At 42.8% G+C, this 27396-nt stretch overlaps 1 protein-coding gene across 4 annotated transcripts in view; it reads left to right on the forward strand.

Annotated features, from left to right (window-relative positions):
• rabep1 (rabaptin, RAB GTPase binding effector protein 1) overlaps positions 1-27396 on the forward strand; it is a 120137-nt gene that overhangs the window by 87972 nt on the left and 4769 nt on the right. For all 4 annotated transcript variants that reach the window (XM_059655538.1, XM_059655537.1, XM_059655534.1 and 1 more), the window contains 3 exons: positions 6684-6873; positions 19220-19275; positions 21571-21669. In XM_059655538.1, coding sequence (XP_059511521.1) covers positions 6684-6873; positions 19220-19275; positions 21571-21669 — 345 coding nt within the window. The remainder of the gene's footprint in view (positions 1-6683; positions 6874-19219; positions 19276-21570; positions 21670-27396) is intronic.

Below are 27396 nucleotides of genomic sequence, written 5' to 3' on the forward strand. Positions count from 1 at the left end.
TAAAAATTGTGAAGTATTTGTGAATTGGAAGGCAGGAAGTTAGAATTTGTTGGTAAAAATGATAGAGGGGCAAAGAGTGTATAGTCCCTTTGAGAGGTGAGGAGTTGTTTTTGTGCTTAGGTATTTTTTAAAAATATATAACTGTGAGCAGCATCTGGATGTTGCCGGTACAGAGAGTCTCAAAACTTGTATCAAAAAATCCTTACAGGTGACAGGCAAAACAGCAGTCTTGTGTTGATCGAAAACAAAGTTGCTGGAAAAGCTCAGCAGGTCTGGCAGCATTTGTGAAGGAGAAAATAGGGCCAACGTTTCGGGTTCTGAGGAAGGGTCACCGGACCTGAAACATTAACTCTGTTTTCTCCTTCACAGATGCTGCCAGACCTGCTGAGCTTTTCCAGCGACTTTGTTTTTGTTCCTGATTTATAGCATTCGCAGTTCTTTTAGTTTTTATTTCGTCTTGTTTTGATGTTGTGACAAGTTTGAATTTGGCCAATTAATTTGAAACAAACACTTAGTTACAGAAAGCCAATTGAATTTAAATCTGATACTGTTGACAACATCAAATCAGTCCTACGTAAGACATACTATTATGGATATAAAGATGAGGGCATTTTTGAAAAATGAGGGTAGAGCCCATTGCCATCCGAAAAAGTAAGCCAACGTTCAGCTGCAGCGAAAGGAAATTTAAGACTGGCTACCACAAACTCCGTAAGCTGTCCAAAAAGACCCACCAAAAGTACCATGGCAGTTTATGTTAAAGACCTTACTGATGAAATTGCAGAGAAACCCTCCTAACAGCAGACTTGGCAGAAGAAAGGCATTTGCAGCAGAGAGTCCCAGAAGAGAGAGTCTGCGAGGTTGAAGAGATTAAGTTTTAATTTATTGTTTTCTTATGAATTGGGTTTATAATGTTACTAGTGCTTATTCAGACAGCGTTCCAGTAGGATTTTGTTCAGTCAGGAAGTAGCTAGTAGTCTAGAGGGGAATTGTCAGTTTGTTAGTAATTCTGTTAATTTGTTCATTGTTAGCGTTAAATAAATAAATTGTTTATTGTTATTTGTAAAGTGGAACTCAGAAATTGTCCATTTTTTTAACAGCTTTTAACAGATTACGGGAAGAAAGGCAAGCTTCTGTGGGTATTCCAAGTGATAATTATTATAGGGGAGCTTCAACTCCTTTTAGTTTAATTATCAGAGAGGTTAGGCTATTCCCCTCCGTAATGTATTCAATCTGCATGTTCTTTCCCTTTTGTTAAGCCTCCTGAAGCCACTTTTACATTTACCGCACAACCACCTTAGCTTTGTGTCATCTGCAGATTTGGAAATACTACGTTTTGTCCTCATCATTGATTAACTAATCCATGTGGTATCCCACTAAGCACAGCTTGCCAATCTGAGTATGACCCATTTATTCCTATTTTGTTTTCTGTCAGTTAGCCAATCAATAATCCATGCCAGTACACTACCAGTCATTCCATATGCTTTTAAGTTTTTTAACCATTCTCCTGTGGAGGACTTTATCGAAATGTCTTCTCATAATATGTACATTAGCTCTGCTTTATCAATTTTGTTCGTAACATCTTCAAAAAAAATTGATGAGTTTGTCAAACATGATTTTCCATTGGCAAATCCATACTAACTACACCCAATCAGTTCGTTATTATTCAAGTATTTATTTATCACACTTTACAGTATGTAAGGCTATCAGATCTGCAGTTTTGGTTTTCTCTGTCTTTCCCTTCTTAAATAGTGGGGCATCATTTCTACCATCCAAACTTCAGGAATCATTCCAGAATGTATCGAATGTTAGAAGTTAATCACCAATGTGTCAATAGACTCAAAGGCCACCTCCTTCAGCAGTCTGGGATGCAACCATCGGGTCTTCGAGACATATCCACCTTCAGCCCCAATACAGTCATCTTATGAATAATTTCCTTCAACCCCTGTTCTGTCTAACCACTTGGATCTCTAGTTCTAGGAGAACAGGAACATAGAAACAGGAGTATGCAATTCACCCCATCAAGCCTGCCCTATCATTCATTGCAGCCATGGCTGACTGAACACTTAAATGGTTTTAACCTGCCTCACCCCCATAACCCTTAATTTATGTAATTTTTTTATTCATTCATGGGACATGACTGTTGTTGTCTGGCCTGTCCCTAGTAGCCCTCGAGAGGGTGACGTTAAGCTACTTTCAAAGTCGCTGCAGTCCATATGCTGACCCTCAATGACCTTGAGAAGGGAGTTCCAGGATTTTGGCCCAACAATGGTGAAGCAATGGTAATATACTTCCAGGTTGGGATGATGAGTGGCTTGGAGGGGAACTTGCAGCTGGTGTTGTTCCCATGTATCTGTTGCCCTTGTCCTTCCAGATGGAAGCGGTCATCCATCAAGTCTAAGGCTCTTCAGTGAACTTCCACAGTGCGTAGTAAGCACAGCTGCTACCGAGCATTGGTGGTGTAGGGAGTGAATGGTTGTGGACGTGGTGCAAGTTAAGTTGTTTCTTCTTTATTCAATCATGGGAAGAGGGCATCGCTGCCTAGGCAGCGTTTATTGTCCATTCCCAAACTGTCCAAAGGGCCGTTAAGAATCAACCACATTGCTGTGGGTCTGGAGTCACATGTAGGCCAGATCAGGTAAGGATGGCAGTTTCCTTCCCTAAAGAACATTAATGAGCCAGATGGATTTTTCCAACAATTGACAATGGATTCACGGTCATCATTAGACTGTGTTAATTCCAGATATTTATTAAATTCAATTTCCACTATCTGTTGTGACGGGGATATGAATCCAAGTCCCCACAACATTATCTGGGTCTCTGAATTAACAGTCCAGTGATAATACCACTAGGCCATTGCCTAGTTATGATGGGTTGCTTTGTCCCTGATGATATTAAGCTTTCTGAGTGTTGGAGCTGTACCCATCCAGGCAAGTAGGGAGTTTTCTCATCATAATTCTGACTTGTACCCTGTCGATGGTGGACAGGCTTTTGGGAGTCAGGAAGTGAGTTACTCGCTGCAGTATTCCTAGCCTCTGACCTATTCTTGTAGCCACTGTGTTTATGTGGTGAGTCCAGTTGAGTTTCCAGTCAATGGTAAACCCCAGGATGTTGTTAGTGGTAGGTTCAGTGATGGTATCACGATTAAATGTCAAGAGGCAGTGGTGAGATTCCGTCTTTTTGGAGATGGTCATTGTCGGGCATTTATGTGATGCAAGTGTTACTTGCCACTTGTCAGCCGAAGCCTGAATTTTGCCCAGATTTGAACATGGACTGCTTCAGTATGTGAGGTGTTATCGATGGTGCTGAACACTGTGCAATCATTTGCGAACATCCCCACTTCTAACCTTACGATGAAGGGAAGGCCATTGATGGAGTAGCTAATGTTTGTTGGGCTTAGGTCACTACCTTGAGGAGCTCCTGCATTGAACTGAGATGACCACAACTCAACAACCACAACTATCTTCCTTTGTGCCAAGTATGATTCCAACCAGCAGAGAGCTTGCCCCTGATAGCCATTGACTCCTTGATGCCACACTCAGTCAAGGGCTGTCATTCTCCCTTTACCTCTGGAATTCAGCTCTTCTGTTCGTATTTGACCCAAGGCTGGAATGAGTTCAGGAGCTGAGTGCCCCTGGTAGAACTCAAACTGGACATCACTGAACAGGTGCTGCTTCATAGCATAGTTGATGACACCTTCCATCAGGTTACTGATGATGGAGTTTATACTAATGGGGCAGTAATTGGCCACGTCGGATTTGTCCTACTTTTTGTGCAGACATGACATATCTGGGTAATTTTCCACATCATTAGATGGATGACAGTGTTGTTACTGTACTGGAAGATCTTGGCTAGGAGAGCAGCAAGTGCTGGAGGACAAGTCTTCAGTAATATTTTCTGAGTGTTGTCAAAGCCTTTGCAGTATTCCTTGCCTCCAACTGTTCCTTGATACCAGGCGGAGTGAGTCGAATTAGTAGACTGGAATCTGTGTTGCGGGGGACAACTGGAGGATGGCAAGATGGATCATCTAATGGGCCCTTGCAATTGCTCCAGCCTTATCTTTTGGACAGCTGTGTTGGGCCCTTCCATCATTGAGGATGGGGATATTTGTGGTGCTGTCACTCATCCATTGATAGTAATGGTTGAGTGGGGGATATCCCAGGCCATGTGATTGCAGGTTGTCTTGGAGCTCAATATCTCTGCTGTTGATGACCCACAGCACCTCATGGATGCCCTGTCTTGAGTCAGTAGATCAGTTTGAAGTCTGTCACATTTAGTACATTGACAGTGCCACACAACACAATTGAGGTTATTCTCACTGTGAAGGTGGGATTTCAACTCCACGAGGATCGTGCAGTGGTCACTCATACCTGAACTGTCCTGGACAGATGCATCTACAGCCAACAGATTGGTAAGGATGAGGTCAAGTATTGTTTTTCCCTCTTGTCAATTTCCTTACCACCGACTACAGACCCAGTCTAGCAACTATGTTGTTTAAAACTCAACCAACTCGACCAGTAGGGCTGCTGCCGAACCACTGTTGGTGGACATTGACATCCCCCATCCAGAGAACATTTTGCACTCTTGCCATCCTCATTGCTTCCTCCAAGTGTTGTTCAATATGGAGGAATTCTGATTCATCAGTTGAGGGAGGATGGTACATGGTAACTAGCAGGCGGTTTCCTTGCCCAAGTTTAATCTGAAGCCTTGAGATCTTGTACGGTCTGGAGTCAATGTTGAGGATACCCAGGGTAATTCCCTCCTGACTCTATACCACTGTGCCATCATTTCTGCTGGGTCTAATGCTGATTGGACAGGATGTACCCCAGGATGGTGGTAACTGGGACATAGTTGTGTCATCCCCACGGAATCATGCTTTACACACAATGTCAGGCCGTTGCTTGACTAGACTGTGAGACAGCTCTCAGTTTGTCCCCCAGATGTGAGTTAGGTGGATTTTGCAGGGTCAACAGGGCTTTTTCTGCTGTGGAACTTTCTAGAGCCTAGGTCTATCAAGCGTCAATTTCTTTGTTGAGACTTTGTAGCAGTTGATACAATTGAGTGGCTTGCTTGGCCATTGCAGACGGCACTTGAGAGTCAACCACATTGCTGTGGTCTGGAGTCACATTTTGGCCATACCAGGTGAGGATGGTGGATTTCCTTTATCTGAAGGACATTAGTGACCCAGATGGGTCTTTCCGACAATCACAATGGTTTTGTGGTCATCAAATTCTGCCATCTGCTGTAGGAGGATTTGAACCACGTCCCCAGGGCATTAGCTGATTTTCTGAGGGTTATTAATAGTCCAGTGATAATACCACTAGGTCATCACTCCCAGGAGATGAAAGCAAACAAAGTGATCATTTAGCTTCTCTGCCCTTACTGTATTTTCCATTATAATTATCCTAACTCTGTCTATAATGGACACCATACATTTTAGGCAAATGATTTTTTTCTTACACACCTATAGAAGCTTTTATACTTTTTGCTAGATAACTTTCATATTCTGCTATCTCTTGTCAGTTCCTTGGTCCTCTTTTGCTGTATTCTAAAAGCTTCTCAATCTTAAAATTTACTGCTAATTCTGGCAACTATATTGGCCTTTCTTTTAATCTCATATAATCCTGAATTTACTTCATTAGCGATGGTTGACTGAGCTTTTTTGATTTGTTATACCTTGAAGAAACGTGTAGTTCTTAAAATCAAGTAATAGTTCAGTAAAGACTTTCATTGCTGTGTACAGTAATGCCTTTTAATGTACATTCGCAATTTGTCTCACCCAATTTTCACTTCTTGCCTTCATAATTTCTGTTATTCAAATTTAATATCCTTGCTTAAGAATGAATTACCTCACTTTTGAACATAGAATTTCACATTATCGTGTTGTTAATCACTCTTCTCTAAGGGTTCTTTTACAAGATAGATAATTGACACTTTTTGGCTACATAGTACTAGATATTGGCTCCTCAACTTCTCTTTGGAAGAGTTCTCCCATTAACCCCAATCCTTGTCGATGACCTGTAATTCGGATTTGTATCCAAATCCAGTTCCTATTGAAAGCTAGTATAACAAGGTGTAGAGCTGGATGAACACAACAGGCCAAGCAGCATCAGAGGAGCAGGAAAGCTGACACTTCAGTCTAGACCCTTGACTGAAACATCAGCCTTCCTGCTCCCCTGATACTGCTTGGCCTGCTGTGTTCATCCAGCTCTACACCTTGTTATCTCAGATCCTCCAGCATCTGCAGTTCCTACTAGCCCTATTGAAAGCTAGTAATTTTTGCCTCTGCCACCCTGACTGGCAGTAGACCTCAACTCACTGTGCTAATAAACAAATACTGCTCATTTCCCCTCCTGGTTTTTACTAAGTATCTTAAGGTACAATGCATTTCTCTTTACTTCCCAGTTTGTATTGCATCATTCAGACTGGGAAAAATTAGACGCTGCAGAGGTTTGACTGCCTTTGGCTATCCAGGTTCCCAGTCTTCAATGTGCTGCTGTGGAGTGGCAACAGGGCAAAAGAGGTAAAGTTGTTTCAAGCTGCTTGAATTATGACAATTGTGGCCACCTCTGAGTGAAGGTGAATGAATAACAGTCCTGCTGACTGCCTGTACAGCCACAGTTGCTTTGCTGTTGGGATATGCTAGTATGTGCTGCACTGTCTGAATACTTATCTCATTATTTAAGGAACTGCATGAACTAGTGCAGAAATATCGTGAAAATATTGTCAGCGTGCGGACAGCAGCTGATCATCTAGAGGAGAAACTAAAGGCAGAAATCCTTTTCCTGAAGGAGCAGATACAGGCAGAACAGTGTCTTAAGGAGAACATTGAAGAAACGCTACAGCTGGAAATAGATAATTGCAAAGAGGAGATTGGTAAGTAAAAATGAAAATGTGCAATTTTTTTGAAAATGTCAGCATTTGCAGTTTCTGTTAAATCAGTGGTTCCATATTTTGTGGATGGATCTTTAAGTCCATGGTAAACTAATGCAGCAGTGCCTACAAAAGAAAGTGTGGGTTTGGCAATTGCTTAATCTTAAATGCTGTCAAATAACATGTAGATTTCTTTTCTCGTAATATTATTTTCGGAAAAAAGCATTAATCTTTTACCTAGATTTCTCAGTTTTAAATAAACATTTTATTGTACAACAGTTGAAAACTTGAAGTGTTTATGTACTTAAGTCACATTTATGAAAGATTTCTCCTGGGGGAAATAAGTGTTAAACTGTGCAATCTTGATTGCCTTTGAGACATTTGTTTGCTAGGCCATTTTAGAGGCAAGATGAGAGTCGATCTGAGTGGTCTTGAGTCACAAGTAGTGTGATTGGATAAGGACAGCAGATTTTGTTCCCTAAAGGACAATAGAGATTCTGCTTAGTTTTTGTGACAGCCTGGCAGTTGAATTGCTACCATTACAGTAATGGCATTCCAACGTAGCTGGATTTAAATGTCCCACAATTCTGAGATTTGAACTCTTGTATCTAGATCACTAAACAAGGTCTCTGGTTTACTAGTTCCCTAACACATTCTTAGTATAGTATAGAAATATATTGATATATTTCATATTGTGAGATAATGGGAACTGCAGATGCTGGAGAATCCGGTCAGTCCGGGGAGAATGGACAGGTCAAGGGGACGGGATGAGGTTAGGAGGTAGGGAATGGAGGTGCGGCTTGAGGTGGGAGGAGGGGATAGGTGAGAGGAAGGACAGGTTAGGGAGGAGGGGACGAGCTGGGCTGGTTTTGGGATGCAGTGGGGGGAGGGGAGATTTTGAAGCTTGTAAAATCCACATTGATACCATTGGGCTGCAGGGTTCCCAAGCGGAATAGGAGTTGCTGCTCCTGCAACCTTCGGGTGGCATCATTGTGCCACTGCAGGAGGCCTAGGATGGGCATGTCAGATTGTCAGGAATTATGTTCAGTTATGGGAGCAGGTTAATATGACCATAGAGTCTGGTGCTGCATACTTAAGGTGGTTTTTCACAAGATGTGGTTTAGTGATGAAACATTACCACAACATAGGATAACTCAGGTGATGGAGTGATTTTTGCTCACTCAGCTTAGGTCACCTAACATGGCCTGCTGCTGTGGACGCAGAGCTAGAGTTAGGTTGGTTGATTTTATCTGGTGCTGCAGAGTGAAATGTCTGTGTGCAGTTAGAGTCACTAGTCAAAAGGAGGAACAAGTGATTGGCTCAGCAAGATTTGTGTCTCAGTTTGGTTTCGCACATTGCTCCACCAAATTGCAGCTATCATTTGCTAGGTCAGGTCTCTCTGCAAAAAATAGTGCAATTTTGTATTGTGTGTGTTTTGCCTTGTTTAATGCAGGCAGTACGTATTTCACCAAGGTTAAAAAAAATTTGACTTGCAGTTTCTTTGCATGGAGGCAAGTTGGCATGTCTGGATAAAGGGCAACTTTGAAAAGACGGTGGTGCTGGGGAAACATTGAACATGACATGCCAATATTTCATTGATTGGCTGCAGTACCAGAGGGCACAATTGAAAACAACTGGAGAATTTGAAACTATTTGATGTTTGAGGAGTCGCTTATCATTGAGAGGTGTTTTAGGTTTTAACAAGTCTGAGAAGTCACTATTATTGGCCACAATATTTTCAGGAGAGATGGAGGAAGGGATGGAGTGGCATTGGTAATGGATTCTGTCACAACATGAATTTGGAAAGTCCTTGTACGTTCAACTTTAAAAGCAAGATGGAAGTCAGCAGAGACCCACAGGAGATAACATTCTTTCCCTACCCTCTGCATCGCCCACTGCCTCTCTTGCTTCCGCTCTGTCAGCTAGGGCCTCCTCACCAAGCTCTGACTGGCCGCATGATGTGCCATTTTGGCAAGAGACCAGTTAGAAATGGGGAATAGTAAGTAGAGTGCTGTCTTGAGGCCTGAAAAATTGAAACATTTCATTGATTTTAGACAAATCTGTACAGATTAGAGAGCCCAATGGAATGTTACATATAAAAGGAATTCTTTAAAAAAAAGCAGGATAAGTTTCAGTCCTATTCCTGGCTCCCACCCACAAGTCTTTCTTTGATATATCGATGATATTATCTGTGCCACTTTCCTCTCATCCAAAATTGGAAAAGTTCATCAATTTTTTTTTGCTTCCAATTTCCACCTACCCTCACTCTCGCCAGGTCTATCTCTGGCTCCTCCCTTCCCTTCCTCGACATCTCTGTTTCCATATCTGGGGATAGATTGGCCAGTAATATCCACTATAACCCCACTGACTCCCACAGCTACCTGGACTGTACATCCTCATACCTTGCTTCCTGTAAAGACTCCATCCCATTCTCTCAGTTCCTCTATCTCTGTCACATATGTTCAGATGAGGCCAACTTTGACAAGGGAGCCTCTGCAATGTCCACCTTCTTCCTCAACCAAGAATTCACCAGCACCGTTATCAACAGGGCCCTCAGCCAGGTCCGAACCATGTCCTGCACTTCGCTCTCATGCCTTCTGTCCCCTCTCACAACAGCAATAGGATTCCCCTTGTCCTCATCTACTCCAGCATCCACACCCAGAAGATTGTCAGATGCCATTTCTGCTACTTCCAGCAAGATGCCACGACTAGACACACTCCCTTCCCCTGCCTTGTCTGCCTTCTGAAGGGGCTGTTCCCTCCGGGACACCCTGGACTACTCTTTCTTCACCCCCAACACCACCCTCTAATCCCACGGCACCTTACCCTGCAACCGGCGAAGGTGCAACACCTGCCTATTCACTCCTCCATCCCCAGTATCCAAGGCCCCGAACATACTTTCCAGGTGAAGCATCATTTCACCTGCACTTCCCAGAATCTAGTCTACTGCGTTCACTGTGCACAATGTGGTCTCCTCTACATTGGGGAAACAAAGCATAAACTGACTGTTTCGCAGAACATGTGCTCATAAAGACCCTGACCCACCTGTTGCCTGCCACTTTAACACACCACCCTGTTCCCTGGCCAATGTCTCTGTCTCTGGCTTGCTGCAGTGTTGCAGCGAAGCTCAACATAAGCTGGAGGAACAACACCTCATTTTCCACTTGGGGACCCTGCAGCCATCTGGACTTGATATCAAGTTAGAACATAGAACAAAGAATGGTACAGCACAGTACAGGCCCTTTGGCCCACGATGTTGTGCCAAACTTTTACCCTAATCCTAAGGTCTATCTAATCTCCACCCTGACCTTATACTATCATCCATATGCCTATCTAATAGCCGCTTAAATGCTGCTAATGAGGCCGACTCCACTACCCTCTCTGGCAATGCATTTCACGCCCCTACCACTCTCTGAGTAAAGAACCTACCTCTGACATCTGTCCTATATCTACCTCCACTCACTTTTAAAACTATGCTCCCTTATAACAGCTACCTCCACCCAAGGAAAAAGACTCTGGCTGTCCACTCTGTATCTATATCCAATCTATATCTCTGATCATTTTGTACACCTGTCAAGTCACCTCTCATCCTTCGCCATTCTAAAGAGAAAAACCCTAGTGCTCTCAGCGTTTCCTCGTAAACCTTCCCTCCAATCCAGGCAACATCCTGGTAAATCTCCTCTGCACCTTTTCCAACGTGTCCACATCTCTCCTGTAATGAGGTGACCAGAACTGGACACAATCCTCCAGATGTGGCCGAACCAGGCTTTTGTACAGCTGGAGCATAACTTCACGGCTCTTGAACTCGATCCCTTTATTAATGAAAGCTCACACATCATATGCCTTCTTAACAACTCTATCCACCTGGGTGGCAGCTTTCAGGGAACTGTGAACGTGAACCCCAAGATCCCTCTGCTCCTCCACATTGCCAAGAATCTTTCTGTTAACCCTGTATTCCGCTTTCATGTTTGCCAACCAAAATGAATCACCTCACACTTTTCAGGTTTAATAATTTTAGGGCCTAAATTCTCCCATGACCTGGCCTCCTACCCCCACGCACCAACCTCATTATCACATAGCCTGCCATTACACACCACCTAGTGTTAGTCAGTAACAGATCCCATTAACAACTATTCATCCTCCCAGCCAGATCATTATCAACGCCTTTGACTATCCAACTGCTCTTTTCTCTTTTCGGACTCTATCCTTTCATTTCCTCTGTACCCTATCCTCCTCCCTATTTTGTGCATATAAACCGACATTTTCCTAGCTACCTCACCGGACCCGAAACGTTAACTCTGATTTTCATTCCACAGATGCTGCCAGAGCTTTTCCAGCAACTTCTATTTAGGTTCTGGATAAGAATCTCTTCTATGTCTTAGAATAGGAAATGGATTAAATATTAAACAGCCTTGAAGAAACGTCTTTGTTAAACTTGTATAATCTTGTTATTTTGTGTTTCTGTCTCTAATTTATTTTTGTATCTGTTCCTTATTATTGGCTTTCTCAACTCCTAGACATCTCGGAAGGTATGAAGCCTGTGAATACTGTCTTAAATTTTACCTGTTAATTAATTTTGCCTGCTGGAGATTTGCTTAGCTGGCTCACTAACAAGAGTTAACAGGTTACATGACAATGTGCAAAACCCAAGAAGGTCACACTGCCATTGTCATTATAAAAGTATAGTGCTCAAACAGCTCAAAAGTGAATTAAAAGACCAGAAAATACCCCATTGGATGTTAAATTTGTACACATAGGCAATCCTTTTAGTCTTCAAGCCTTCTCATTTGTTACCTTTCTTCTTTTCCATGTTCTCATTGATACAATGTGAAGTGCTTAATTGAATGTCTCACTCATTCTAAACTTCACAGGCACTATTCTACACTGATCGTCTCCAAGTCCTCATGATGCTGAAGTCTGGTCCCTTGCTGCGGTTATTCACGCTTGCTTGTTGTCACTTCCTTCCTGAAATTTTCAGGATTGTGTACCGCAATCTTTGCCGTTACTTAATTAGTTCATCTTCAAAGTTGACAATGTCTTGTTGCTTCCATGCCTGAACAAGATACATGATTCATCATGTATACTGTTGTTCCATAAAACTACTTTTGAAGTTAAAATAGAATATTTTATCGACTAATATGATCATAAGTTTAAAAATTGACCCATTCAACACTACACCTGTAATCTGGTAGTACCGAACCTAAATATCGCTTACATTTTTTTTTTGTGTTGAACTGTTTGATTGTGCACTCATCAGGATAATTCACAAGACTACTAATTCAAGGGGAAAACCAACATTTATACTGCATGAGTGGAGAATGCTGACTGGTCGGCAATTACACTCTTGTGGATGCATTGCAAAGAAGAATGGACCAATTAATCATGATTAACTGTGAACTCTTAGGCTTTGCTTAAATATGAACCAGGCAAGTTAACTCTGATTGGTCAGGGCACAGTCATTTGTTGGTTCATTTCTCAGGACAATCCAGTTCAAACAGGCACCTTCCACCCGTCTCACCCACTCCAACCTCTCGCCTGCAGAACGGGCAGCCCTCCGCTCCAACCCCAACCTCACCATCAAACCTGCAGACAAGGGAGGCGCAGTGACCTCTACATCGCCGAGGCCAAACGCCAACTCTCCGACACCACCTCCTACTGCCCCTTGATCGTGACCCCACCCCTGAGCACCAAACCATCACCTCCAACACCATCCATGACCTCATCACCTCAGGGGCCTCCCACCAGCAGCCTTCAACCTTATGGTTCCCCAAACCCGCACGGCCCGTTTCTATCTCCTTCCCAAAATGCACAAACCTGCCTGCCCTGGTTGACCCATTGTCTCAGCCTGTTCCTGCCCCACCGAACTCATCTCCACCTATCTGGACTCCATTTTATCCCCTTTGGTCCAGGAACTCCCTACCTACGTCTGTGACACCACCAACGCCCTCCACCTCCTCCAGAACTTTCAATTTCCTGGCCCCCAAAACCTCATTTTCACCATGGACATCCAGTCCCTATACACCTGTATTCCTCATGCAGATGGCCTCAAGGCCCTCCGCTTCTTCCTGTCCCGCAGGCCCAACCAATCCCCCTCCACCGACACAATCATCCACCTAGCCGAACGTGTCCTCACCCTCAACAACTTCTCTTTCGATTCCTCCCACTTCCTACAGACAAAGCCATGGGTACCCACATGGGCCCAAGCTATGCCTGCGTCTTTGTAGGTTACGTGGAACAGTCCCTCTTCCGCACCTATACAGGCCCCAAACCCCACTTCTCCTTCCGTTACATTGATGACTGTATCGGCGCCGCCTGTTGCTCCCCAGAGGAGCTCAAACAGTTCATCCACTTCACCAACACCTTCCACCCCAACCTCAAGTTCACCTGGGCCATCTCCAACACATCCCTCACCTTCCTGGACCTCTCAGTCTCCATCTCAGGTAACCAGCTAGAAACTGATGTCCATTTCAAGTCCACTGACTCCCACAGCTACCTAGAATACACCTCCTCCCACCCACCCTCCTGCAAAAATTCCATCCCCTATTCCCAATTCCTCCGCATCTGCTCCCACGATGAGGCATTCCACTCCCGCACATCCCAGATGTCCACGTTCTTCAAGGACTGCAACTTTCCCCCCACAGTGGTCGAGAATACCTTTGACCGAGTCTCCCACATTTTCCGCAACACGTCCCTCACACCCCGCCCCTGCCACAACCGCCCCAAGACGATCCCCCTCGTTCTCTCACACCACCCTACCAACCTCCGGATACAACGCATCATCCTCCGACACTTGCGCCATCTACAATCCGACCCCACCACCCAAGCCATTTTTCCACTCCCACCTTCGTCTGCCTTCCGGAGAGACCACTCTCTCCGTGACTCCCTTGTCCACTCCACACTCCCCTCCAACCCCACCACACCTGGCACCTTCCCCTGCAACCGCAGGAAATGCTACACTTGCCCCCACACCACCTCCCTCACCCCTATCCTAGGCCCCAAGATGACTTTCCATATTAAGCAGATGTTCACCTGCACATCTGCCAGTGTAGCATACTGTATCCATTGTACCCAGTGTGGCTTCCTCTACATTAGGGAAACCAAGCGGAGGCTTGGGGACCGCTTTGCAGAACACATCCGCTCGGTTTGCAATAAACAACTGCACCTCCCAGTTGCGAACCATTTTAACTCCCCCTCCCATTCCTCAGACGACATGTCCATCATGGGCCTCCTGCAGTGCCACAATGATGCCACCCGAAGGTTGCAGGAACAGCAACTCATATTCCGCTTGGGAACCCTGCAGCCCAATGGTATCAATGTGGACTTCAGAAGCTTCAAAATCTCCCCTTCCCCCACTGCATCCCAAAACCAGCCCAGCCTGTCTCCGCTTCCCTAACCTGTTCTTCCTCTCACCCATCCCTTCCTCCCACCTCAAGCCGCACCTCCATTTCCTACCTACTACCTCATCCCGCCTCCTTGACCTGTCCGTCTTCGCTTGACTGACCTATCCCCTCCACACCTCCCCACCTCTCCACCTATCTTCTTTTCTCTCCATCTTCGGTCTGCCTCCCCCTCTCTCCCTATTTATTCCAGAACCCTCTCCCCATCCCCCTCTCTGATGAAGGGTCTAGGCCTGAAATGTCAGCTTTTGTGCTCCTGAGATGCTGCTTGGCCTGCCGTGTTCATCCAGCTCCACACTTTATCTTGGATTCTCCAGCATCTGCAGTTCCCATTATCACTGATACAATGAGTGTACACGTTGTCTATTCGAAAAACCATAGGGACCTGTGCAGTAGTAAACATATTTTCCAGTTCATTCCACACTGCATTTCTCCTACCCCTTGCATATTTCTAGTATGCATGTTTATATTTGAATCCACAGCTGTATAAAAGGTAATTCTTGCATGTCTAACCTGCATCAAATTCACATTTGAAATGGAAGAATCAATGAGAAATCAGTCAGGATCCTCTACTACTCCTTACTGCGTATCTGCTTTTGTTATACACTTTGGGATTGCTACAGTTCTATGTACTAGAAGATTGGCCTTATCAGCAACCTCATACATAGACCCTGAGATGATGAAAACTTGATGAAATTGGGAAGCATCAAAGCTGTCCTGTAGAATAATGGCTATGCTGATAAGATCAGGGTATCTCGACCAGGCCACGTGTTCAAGTTAGATATGATTCTGCAATTGGATGGCATTTGCTGGATAACCCTGAGTGGGAGAATTATTGCACTGATAGCCAATTTAGGATTGTTAGTTCGGCTTGTAGTGTAGCGCTCTTGTGTACACTGAAAGCTAGATGTGCTAATAACATAGGGCACTGTAGTTGGCAAGCAGTACACACACTGTGCCTGTTTCAACTTAACAAAATAAGTGATAGCCACTTACCATTTCATTTCTTGTTTCAATGTCATGACCGATCAAAATCAACCTACCTGGTTTAAAATTTAAACAAAACCTTGGCTGTTAAATCCACTGTCATTAATTGGTGCATTTTCCATAGCAATGCCTCGACCGATCAGAGTTTAATTGCCAATTAATCAGTACTCTCCTCTCATGAGGTATAAATATTCTTTTTATTTTCTCCTTAAATTCATGTTCTTCAAATTCTCCTGATGAGAGCAATAGGAAAAGTTTGAAAAGAGTTATCATTTTTATCCAGCAATGCTTGATCTCGCTCTTGATCTCTCATTGTCCTACCAGGTAGATTGGTTTACTTAGCAGTAGTTTCCTTTCTGGTTACTTTATTTTTGGAACGATTGCAATTGAAAGTTGGAATAAAGCAGTGAAATAGATTGGCATAAAGATCAGATAGTAATCTAAAGTCATGTCACAATGAAAGTGTTGCTCCCTTTTGATTAGTGATTCATGAGTGCTTGCACAACTTAGTTTTACAGTATATGTCTAGAGGTCACAAACTGCTGTTCTGGTCATGTTGCCTTTAAGAGGTCACAACAGAGATCAGATACCTCCCAAGTACTTTTACAGTTATGACTGGCTGAGTTCAGGGCAAGTTTGATAGGCATGTGGGAGCAAATTAGCAGAGTTTTCCCTCTGCTTAGCATGTTACATGACATGGGTAGTTAAATGTAACATCTTCCCATTAATTATCATCAAAACAACATTCGATTTATGACAATATCAACTGGCTGTAGTTCAAATATGCTGGCAGCTCTATCATTTTATTTGCTAAGAACAGTGCATCCTGTTTGATCAGGAACTAAATTGGTTTACTTTGTGGAAGCTTTTGATTTTGTTAGTCCCTGCGATTGCATGTGATAGAAATGACTGTGACATTGCAAACAATACTAGTTTTCAAATAGGCTGACTGGCCTCTCAAAGTCATAGTAATTTAGCTTTAGGAACTTATGTAATTTTCCAGGGTAGTTGGCATTAAATGTTGGTTTAAAAAGTCAATGTTATTATAAAACTAATTTAGATCAAATTCTACTGTACAGAAATTGCAGCACCTCACTCTGATTTAATGTCTATCTAATTTGTATTGTTCAGTATTAATGAACCTGTAACCATTTGGTTCATGGTTAGCTGGGAGAACCACTTTAACTTCTCTTGATTGTCATGATGAACGTGCATTTTCCTGTTAAAACCCTCCACATTTGGGTACCTTCCATGACTCTGACCTGCTGCACTCCTGGGCTGGGCTGGGCTTGTCCGTATTCCATCCCATGCTGACAGGTTGCTGCAGTTTATAACTGTGCCTCCTCCCCACTGAGGTCATACCCAAGTGCTCACTGCACCTGGTGCTTTGAATGCTTCAGTACAAATACTCTCCATCTCACCAGTAAACTCAATCTGACATCAAGCACAAAAATGGGAAGTGAGAGCTTCATAGGCTTAGTAAACTCTTCTATTACTTAAAAACAAATAATGCCAAGATGAGAAGCCAGGAAATCAGCCAATCTGTCGGCTTCACATCATCTGTGTATTGCTTTGGCATGCTAATCTGTAACCACAGCCAACACCTTCTAGCCCCCAAACATTAGTCACATTTGAAGCATGCCTGGCTGAGCCAAAATTTGCGTTCCACTAGATTCTGCTATGTTCAGTCTGCATCTTGGGACCATCCAGTTGCTGCTGCCCAGGTTCATAAAATCAGTTTCACCCTTTTTGATTCTTCTTGCTGACAGATGTGGCATTGGTACCTGGATGTACCAGAAACGCTTAGAGCTATAGATTACAATCCATCACTAATTCAGCAGGGAGGCCATTTAGCCAAGATTGAGATTCCGGGTTGCTTACACTCGAAAACCAGGGTCGTGTGCTTTAGAAAACTATTCTCCTGAGCCCACTTACTAGATTAAGATTCACTCCTCTAGTCCCACTGACTTTAATTCTAATTCGGGCTGTATCTTCGTTCAACAATTTTTATTTTTGGTTTCAAAGACTTTTTTTTTGCACTTCCCTTCTTCTTTCCCATCTATACATGTCTTTTTACAGTTTCTTTTTTACCTTATAACCTGTACTCGAATATGGTCTGGCAACTATATTGTAAAGCCATAGAATAACCTCAGTAGAATTTGTTCTAGAATAATGTGCTAGCGTAGACACTTCAACTTTATTTAATGATGGCATTCCAGCTTCTGAATAAGCCCCTAATTTAAGACGACCATTAATCTAGGTTGATATCCATTACAGGATAGAGAGAGTTGCATTGTTGGAGGTGCCTGTTCCTGATGAGACATTAACCTGTTCAGTGAATATTAGGAATCTAGCAGCATGAAGCCCACAGCCCATCTCAAACTGCTTTGCATTTGCCTGATGTCTGACCCCTCGTATGTTTGAAGTAATCTTTGCTTGTGCTATTTGTTTCACCCACTCCACTTTGCTTCTTGTTTCTCCTCACTTCATGTTTCCTTTTAGTACTAATTCTTCTTGCCAGATTAGTATAAACTAACCCTGTTGTGTAGCTGAATCAAATCTCCCCTTGGTCCCTTTTGTTACTTGTCGAACAAACCCAGCTTCTCCAATCTAACCTGGTAATTAAAATCTCCCTTGAATCTTTCTGATAAATCGCAACTGTAACTTCAAGGCCTCCTTGCCATCCTCCTTTCTGAAATTGAGAATCAAGAACTGGATGCAATAGTAGGTGTGATCCAACTAGAGTTTTATAAAACCTTTCCTGCTTTTGCGCTCAAACGCTCTGTTTATGAAGTCCAAGTTCTCATTTGCTTTGCTGACTACTCAACGTTTCCTACCACCTTTACAGATCTTTACACCTGAACCCAGATGCCTATATTCCTGCAGATGCTTTAGAACTGTGTAATAAGCCTGTATAGCATATCCCTATCCTTTCTCCCAAAAAATGTAATCTCTAACTTCTCTGTATTAATCTGACACTTCCTGACTATTTATCTGCCTTTCCATAAATCTCTGTTTACAACTCCAAGGGAGCATTGACTGTGTGGCCCTTCTGTACAATTCCTAGAGATAGTATAGAGCTGTTGGGGTTTGTTTTAAAAGTACCTGAATTTAAGATTAACTCATCGATAAAGAAGGAAATGATTTAAACTGGATATATTGACAGTTCCCAACCCAGTTTGCTGATATATTCGTCATTTTAAAAAAATCTGACTATAAATGTCAGTATTAGAAAGGTGAGCATCACCAGCACTGCTGCCAACGTACCCCCCTCACATCCCCCCCCAAACATATGCACACGCACCCCATGCACACACGCTATGGCCAACCCACACAGCCTCACAACCCTGTGATCCTACCCACTTCTTTATGCCTCCTCACACAATACCCACAAACACCTCCCTACATATACACACACTCACCCACACCCTAAAACACCCCAGACCCCCCATACGCACGCACGTGTAGATCCCACACAAACCCGCACCCCCACCCATGCCAATATCTAGCCCTCACATCCAAAGAGACACACCCACCAACACCCCCATGCACATGTGACTGAGACAACTCAATTTCATTCTGTTCTGCCAGTTAACTTTTATCAGACGAATAAGGAATGATATTTAAGTGAATAAACTTTTCTGAAGCTGAACATCTCTAATAAAAACGGGCACTGGATATTCATTATCAGCTCTGCCAGCAGCTGAAAAGTGAAAAAAACGCTATTCTTTCAGGTCTTGCCTTCAGCCTCAGGATGGATTGCAACAGTAGCCTGCCTTTTCGATTGACAGGTGATGGGAGAGCTCTGTTTGTTACACTTGCACAGTTACATTCTTCATCCTTTTGTTCACATGCTGCTTAGTTTAACACGTTGCTGCTGTACAACCTTAACAGTAAAATCTGCCGATCTTTGTCACTTAGAGATGTTGGACTAAACAATCTCCCCTTAATCTTTTGCCTTTCAGCATCTTACTCCAGTTTAAAGACTGAATTGGAGAGAGTGAAAGCAGATAAAGATCAGGTGAGGGATTGTTTTTGTCCATGGTTTCTCTGCTGTTGTCTTTGGACAATTAACTGTCATGAGAATGCCTAACGCTATAATGGTTGAGGAATCGTAAAAGTTGGTTTTGTTTGTCTTTGACTTGCTTGTGAACTTTGTGCACTGCCAGTGGCGCAGCTGTTGAGGAGGCTGATCTGAGTGATCAGCTCGTCACAGTGCCATCTGTTGGGAAGTAGAGGGTATGATCTATTTAGATCAAAAAGAAGTTCAAGCTCAACTGATGGAAGGAAACTTTTTGTTTGGACTACAGAAGTTAAAGAGAAGCAGTTAAATTTAAGAAAACAGAGAAAGTGAGGAAATGCAAAAGAAACATTTTGTTTTACTAAGAAAGGTGGTCAGTGCGTGGAATACATTGCTGACATAAATAACAGAACAGAAAGAAAAAGCAGATTTTAGTCCGAAAAAGGACTCAGTTATTTGGAATACGCCAAGGAAAAATATTGCGTCTCAATGGATTGGAAATCTTACCTTGAAACAGAGAATTTGTCAACATCAGTGTGTTTGGAAATATATTAATTTTAGCAAATAAATTGAAGTGGTATTTTAAATGTTTATGTGCAACATAGAGACAGGAGCAGGTAGGAAATGATATACAAACACACAGTCCAAGTTTCTGGCTCCAAATGGTGGAAAGGGCATTTTTCCAATGGTTTGAATGGATTGTAAGAAAAGACTTGGTCAGACTGGCTGAGGAGTGGCAGATAAAGTTTGATTTAGATAAATGTGAGGCATTGCATTTTAGAAAAGTATATCATGGTCGGACTTGTATAGTTAATGGTAGGGTCCTGGGGAGTGTTGCCAAAAATAGGCACCTTGAAGGTGTGGTCACAGGTAGACAGGGTAGTGAAGAAGGCAGTGGCACGCTTGCCCTTATTGGTTTTTAGATTGAGTATAGGGGTTGGGAGGTCGTGTTGCAGCTGTACAGAACATAGGTTAGACCACCTTTAGAGTACTGCATTCAGTTTTGATCTCCATCTCCAAGGATGTTGTTAAATTTGAAAGGGATGCGGAAAAGATCTACAAGAATGTTGCTGGGGTTGAAAGATTTGAGCTATAGGGAGATGCTGAATAGAGTCAGAGGTCTACGGCATGAAAACAGCCCTAACTTGCTCCAGAAGAAATAGTCCCAGCCTATCCAACTTCTCCGTATAACTGCAATTTTCCGACTCTGGTAGCATCCTAGTAAATCTTTTCTGCACTCTTTCTAGTTTAATAATATCCTTTCTACAGTAGGGCAACTAGAACTGCACACAGTACTCCAATGTGGCCTCACCAGTGTCTTCTAGCCTACCTATAGCATCTGTACCAAATAGGCTGGGGCTATTCTCCCTGGAGAATCGGAGACTGAAGGGTGACCTGATAGAAGTTTATAAAATCATGAGGGCCATGGATAGGATGAATTGCCAAGGCCTTTTTCCCAGAGTAGGGGAGTCTAAAACTAGAGGGCATAGATTTAAGGTGAGAGGGGAATGATTAGGGCAACTCTTTCTCACAGAAGGTGAAGAGTGTATGGAATGAGCTGCTAGAGGAAATGGTGAAGGGTGGTACAATTACAGCATTTAAAAGGCATCTTGATGGTACGTGAGTAGGAAGGGTTTGAGGGATACGGGGTCAAATGCTGGTAAATAGGAATAAATTAATTTCAGATTTTGGCATGTGAGTTGGACTGAAGGGTCTGACTCCATGCTGTACAACTCTGTCTCTATGATTCTATGCCTGGTTGATCGGCTGGTCAGCACCATCAACTACAAACCATGATTAAACAGCATGCACTTTGCTGTCAATTGTCTTCGGTGTGATCTGCAACTGTTCACAGTTTCGTGGTTGAAAGCATGTTATTGGGATAGTGTGCTCTTCAAAACATGCTGCAACCTTGTCTCAAGCAACAGGACAGTGCTGTGAATTGGGAAAAATATTCATTAAAGATATTAAACCACAAGTAGATATTGATATTGATACTCCTAATTTCAATTCCCCTTTTCATAGAACACTACAGCACAAGAATGGTGCCTTTGGCCCAAGATGTTGTGCTGAACATGACACCAAATTAAATTAATCCTTCTACCTACTTCTGGTCCATATCCCTCCATTCCTCGCGTAGGTGCTTGTCTAAATGTCTGTTAAAGGCCACTATCGTATTCGTCATATTTCCCTTTATATCTTCCGCTTCTTACTAATGGAAAGCACAGGAGGAAATTTGAACACATGCGTGAACATTCTAGCTGTTTAATAAAAACAAACTGCATGTGTTTTCAGCTTGAAACCAGAATGCAAGAAAAGATCCAGTACCTGGACAACCTTGAAGAGGTGAATAACAGCTTGCAAGAGCAACTGAAGAAGGAGGGTGATGCAAAGGTGAGAAGTATAGCATGATGAATTCAAAAAGTTGGAATTGACCTGGTGATTTCATTTCATGTGTTGCCATTCAGTTGGGACTGGCAGGGCTTGATAGTATGTACAGCAGTCTGTTCAAGACAGGTTCATTGACCTTTTTGATTGCCAAAGCATCTAAGAGTGAGTGCAGCTGAGGTTGGCTAGGAGAGATGGGCCTGGGTGGGATATATCAAGGGGCGGTGTGGACTTGTTGGGCCGAAGAGCCTGTTTCCACACTGTAGGTAGTCTAATCTAATCTAATCTAAATTCTTAGAAGACATCGGGCAAAAGGAGGAGTATTTTAATGCTGTTTTGATAAAATAACTGACATGCACTTCTATACATAAAGCCATCACCAAAATCAGGTTTCCACACACTGACAAGGTCACAACTAAACAATTGCATGTTTGCCTCTGACACGATCACTGCATCTCAAATAATTCAGTGTTGTAATCACAGACCAGACCACCAAACCGTGCTGCAAAAACAATACTATACAAGTTAAAATAGTAATATATTCTACAGTGAATGTATCAATGCTCCTTTAGAATTCAGAATGACGTCTGTCAGACCAGATGACTGAGAAGCCCGATTTTGGATCCACAAAGTTTTACACAGCAGAAGCATGTTGCTGCACAGGGAAGTGGAACTCACAGCACTGGGTTGGCTTCCTTCTCCTTTCTCTGCCACTGCCATTCCACTTTGCAGTTGGCCCATGCCTTGATGGATGGGAGTACCTTGCTGAACAGTCAGCACCACTTTCCTCACAGGTAGTGGTGTCAATGTCTCCATACTCTAAGGTGATCTTGAGCATTATCCTGTGTCTACCCTCTGAATGTTGGCCAAGAGAGAGCTTGGAGAAGAGAGCCTGCTTAGGGAGGTTTCATTCTGCATCACGCTGACGGCCCTCCCAGAATTCGATGTGAGCACCCCTGGTGAAGTCTCTCAAAGATCTTAATGTGACCCTTGGTAAACAGTCCAGGTTTCCCTGCAGTAGGGAAGGGTGGTCAGCCCGATAGCCTTAGTAGATCAGGGACCATTGTTGACTTTGAGGTCCCTTTTATGAGCAGATAGATAGAGATGGAGCCGAGAGAGAGAGACAGGAAACTAAGTTAGGTAGGCAGACAAAGAGTTGTTGATTGTAAGCCAGGGAACAGGAAAAGTTAGGTAGGTGATGATGGGGACGAAGAAAATGGTTTGGCTGTGCTGAAAGAAAGCCATGTCATGATAGGACCTGGGCTGTGAGGGTGGTAAAAGACATGAAAGGAGGTGTTCATGCTATAAAATATATTCAGTCCTGAAGTCTACAGGATGCCCAAGCAGAAAACGGGATGCTGTTCTTTGAGTTTGCACTGGGACACTGCAGCAGGCTTGCAACAGAGATGTTGACATGGGAACGCCATGGTGCCTTGAAGTGGCAGGCGTCTGGAAACTCATGGTCATTTTTACAGATAGAACATCGGTATTCTGCAAAGTGGTCATCCAGTCGGTATTTTGTTTGCCCAGTGTAGAGAAGACCACATTATGAATGGCGAGTAGATTGAAAGAAGTGCAGGTAAATTACTGCACTGGAAGTTGTGTCCGGGGCCTTGGATAGGGAAGGAGAAAATAGGCAGATGTTACACCTTCTGTGATTGTATGGGAATGTGCTGTGGGGTGTAGGGAGGTCTGGAAATGGAGGAGGAGTAGATAAGGGAGTCCGAAAGGGAACAGTCCCTGCGGAATGCTGACAAGGGAGGTGAGGGGAGGAGAATGTGTGTCTGGTTGTGGCATTCCCACTGGAGGTGACAGAAATTCCACATCCTTTGGATGTGGATGCTGGTGGGGTGTAAGTTGAGGACTGGGGGACCCTGTCAGTATTGTGGTTGGGAAGAGCAGGTTGAGGGCAGATATATAAGAAATGGTCAGGTCTGGCTAAGGGCCCTGTTAACTACAGTAGCGGGGAATCCTCCGTTGAGGAAAAGAGTGGATGTTTCTGAAGAGCCCTGCGAAGTTGGACTCAATGACTTATTGTAGTTCAGTTGCCTTTTCATCAGTACAGCTTATTTCTGCATGATTTCTTTTTCTCACAGAAGGAAATCCCTAAGGACTCTAACTATACAGAATTTGTGTAGTTCAGTTGCCTTTCCTGCAATACAACTAAAAATCAACACTTCTGACATGAGTCTGTATACTCCTACTCCTCCTATAAAACTGTGAACCTTAACTCCGACAAAAGCAAATATATTAGCATGATTTATACATCATATCAATGGGGAACTTCAAACCAGCGTCTACAGGAAAACAACACATACGGATAAAATACTGAACTACAGGAGCAACCATCCCAACACCCACAAACGAAGTTGCATTAGAACATTATTTCAATGAGCCACCACATACTGCAGCACAGAGGAACTACAAAGAGCAGAAGAAAATCACCTATACAGCGTATTCAAAAAAAACGGGTACCAATGAACACAGTCTGCCGATTTCTCAGCAACAAACCCAAACAAACAGACATAACGGGCCTAGAAACCATAACCACTCTCCCCTACATCAAAGACATTTCTGAAATGACTGCCAGATTACTCGGACCTCTTGGCATCAGGGTAGCCCACAAACCCACCAACACACTAAAACAGCAGCTAATGAACTTAAAAGACCCTATACAGACGACAAGCAAAACGAACGTCATCTACAAAATACCTTGCAAGAACTGTGACAAACACTACATTGGACAAACAGGCAGAAAGCTAGCCACCAGGATACATGAACATCAACTAGCCACAAAAAGACATGACCCACTAACACTAGTATCCTTACATACAGATAAGGAAGGACACCACTTTGATTGGGACAACACATCCATCCTAGGACAAGCCAAACAGAGACACGCACGAGAATTCCTAGAAGCATGGCATTCCAACCGGAACTCCATCAACAAACACATTGACTTGATAGTGAATCTATTATCCCCTGAGAAAAAGAACAGGAAATGACATCACCAACGCAGGAAATTACATCACCAACCCAAGGAAACCTAAACCCATAAATAGAAAGCGGGACATAACACCAGTGCTTCATTGGAGGCTCACTGATGATGTTACCTAGAATGGTGATGAAACGTCTGAAAACTAACCTTCCAGCTCAGCGAGCAAACTCACATTCCAGAACCTCAACCTGAGCTACAAATCTTCTCAAAACTCGCTAACATCATATCACCAAGATAATTTAGAGCCAATTATTTTTTTGGCCTCTTCTGTAGCTCATAAAAAATGCTTCAGTTTCACCTTTAAGTTTTTTTTCATAACTCAATCGAGTACCTTTTCATTTTGAAAGAATAAATTCTGAACGGCTTCTGTGCATACCAACACGTCTGTCTCTATCCTGATTCAAAGTCCCTTTTGTACTTGTTTCAGATTATTGAGATGCTTTTTATGTTCCACTACACACATTGTTTTTCTTTCAGATTTGATCTCTGCACACTAATATTTTTCAGTTTGTTCCAGTCCCATTTCATGCGTACCTTACGAAATTTGTTCCAAGCAATATTCAAACTTTCCACATTCCTAATTTTGAACCTGCTTTCCGAAGTGTAGTTCCCCATGCAGTTTACACACCACCTTGGGGTTTTCAACAGTGTTTTGGGAAATACTGATCTGCCTAGATTGTTTGCATCTCTCAATACCAGCAACACTGCTGTAAGGTGTCAAGTGACATTGACCCTTCAACGACAAATTTTGGTTTTTGGCCTTTGATTGAAAGACCTAACTTAGCAATTCTACACCTCTAGTGTGGACTCTGTACTGCCTTTTACTGATATAGATTCATCATGTCTGCTTGAACAAATCCTTTGCTCAACTGGATTATAAATAGGCAGACTATATGTTCTCAGAAACAGTTTCAGAATTGGATCACTCCATTCCAGTTGTTGAAAACAGAATACCACCTCTGAGGTTATTTTCCAAGATAAAAGCTACATTTTGGATCGGTAATTTAGGAGCAATTCCAGCACATGACCCCATTATCAGAGCACAATCTTTAATAAACCTGATGTAACGGGAAAGGTACAAACTTTCTCTCAACATACGTTAATATAGAATGATTCCATGAACTTTCTGAGGAAAGATTCAAATCCTTCGCTAATAGTAAGCTCTGAGCTGAACCAGTATCTCCCACAATAATAACCTTTTTAGGCTTGTTTTTGGACAAAATTATTTACCCTTCAATTATAAACCTCTTGTAATTATTAACATCCCTGTCTTTCTTCTGTGTTTAAAAACATTGACATATGTGTTTTCTCTAAGTCTCACTTTCTCAGGCAGCACACCCTGTGGAAATTCCTGTCAATTGCACCAATCTTGCTAGTTTAAATCCATTTCCTTTACAAGTGCTGACTTTTCTGAAGGCTCCTTAAGTGTTCCTGTTGCACCCACCAGTTTACATTTCTTCTTCCAACAATTTCCTTTTACATGTCCTGTCATATGGCAAGGAAAATATGCAGGACTCCTAAATCCCTTCATATTCTCTATATTAACCCCTTTGCACACATCCCTCCTCCACTTTTGCTGACCTCTGGCTGGCTGTTTTGCTACTGGCTGCCACTCAGTGCAGTACTTGCCACAGTAACAGAGATGGCATCTTTTAGGTAAGATGTTAAACTAAGGCCATATTTTCTCCATCAGGTGATCATAAAAATCCCATGATGATATTTGATGAAATGCGAGGTATACTCCATGTTGTCCTTGCCTCATTGATCAGCTAGAATCCATGTAAAATTGAGCATTTATTTTCAATTACTTAAGATATCATCCTGCTGGACCCACTCTCTTCTATTTCTCTTTCTTTATAAAGACTCTGCAGCTAGTAGATAGAACAGATTGATTTGTAACAAAGCTATGCTTTAGCAAATTAGATGCATTTTAGTCTTTCAATGCAATCCTTTGTTTAAATTTTTTTATTTAATACGCTGAAAAATTTTTTCATTTATGGATTTGGGCCACTCTCTGGCCGAGAGTAATTTTGGTGAGTTGAGTCCTACTGGTTTGTTGCTTAGCGCAGAAACATTTTGAAATAGACTTCTATCTCTTATTCCTAGAATTTCTCAATCCAACTTATGATTAGATATTTTGGTGTAGTTTCAATCCTTTGTGCTCAAATGTATTGCAGCAAACTGGAAACGTTTGTATTTTGGGATTTTTAAAGTCCTCCCATGGGATATGGGTGTTACTGACAAGTCCAGTGTTTGTTGCCTGAATTGTCCTGGAGGAGATGGTGTTGAGCTACCTTCTTGAATTGCTGTACTCTGTGGACACGCAGGTTAGGGAGGGAATTCCAGGAACTGAAGGAACAGTGATATATTGAAGTAGGATGGTGTGTCACTTGAAAGGGAACTTGTGGGTGATGGTGTTCACATATATCTACTGTATGTACTTATCCCTTGTCCTTCGAGGTGATGGAGATTGTGAGTTTGGAGGTGCTGGCAAAAGAGGCTATGTGAGTGCTGTAAGGCGTCTTGTATTTGGTGCACAATACTGCCACTGTGTGTCTTTGGAGGGGGTAGCAAATATTGAAGATGGTGAATGGGGTGCTGATCAAACAGATTGCTTTGCTTTGTCCTGGATGATATTGAAAGTCTTGAGTGTTGTTGAAGTTGTGCTCTTCCAGATAATTGGAAGGTATTCCATCATATTCCTGACTTGTGCCTTGCAGTTGGTGAACAAGCTT

The sequence above is a fragment of the Stegostoma tigrinum genome, chromosome 27, assembly GCF_030684315.1.
Source record: "Stegostoma tigrinum isolate sSteTig4 chromosome 27, sSteTig4.hap1, whole genome shotgun sequence".
In the NCBI taxonomy this organism is placed as follows: domain Eukaryota; kingdom Metazoa; phylum Chordata; class Chondrichthyes; order Orectolobiformes; family Stegostomatidae; genus Stegostoma; species Stegostoma tigrinum.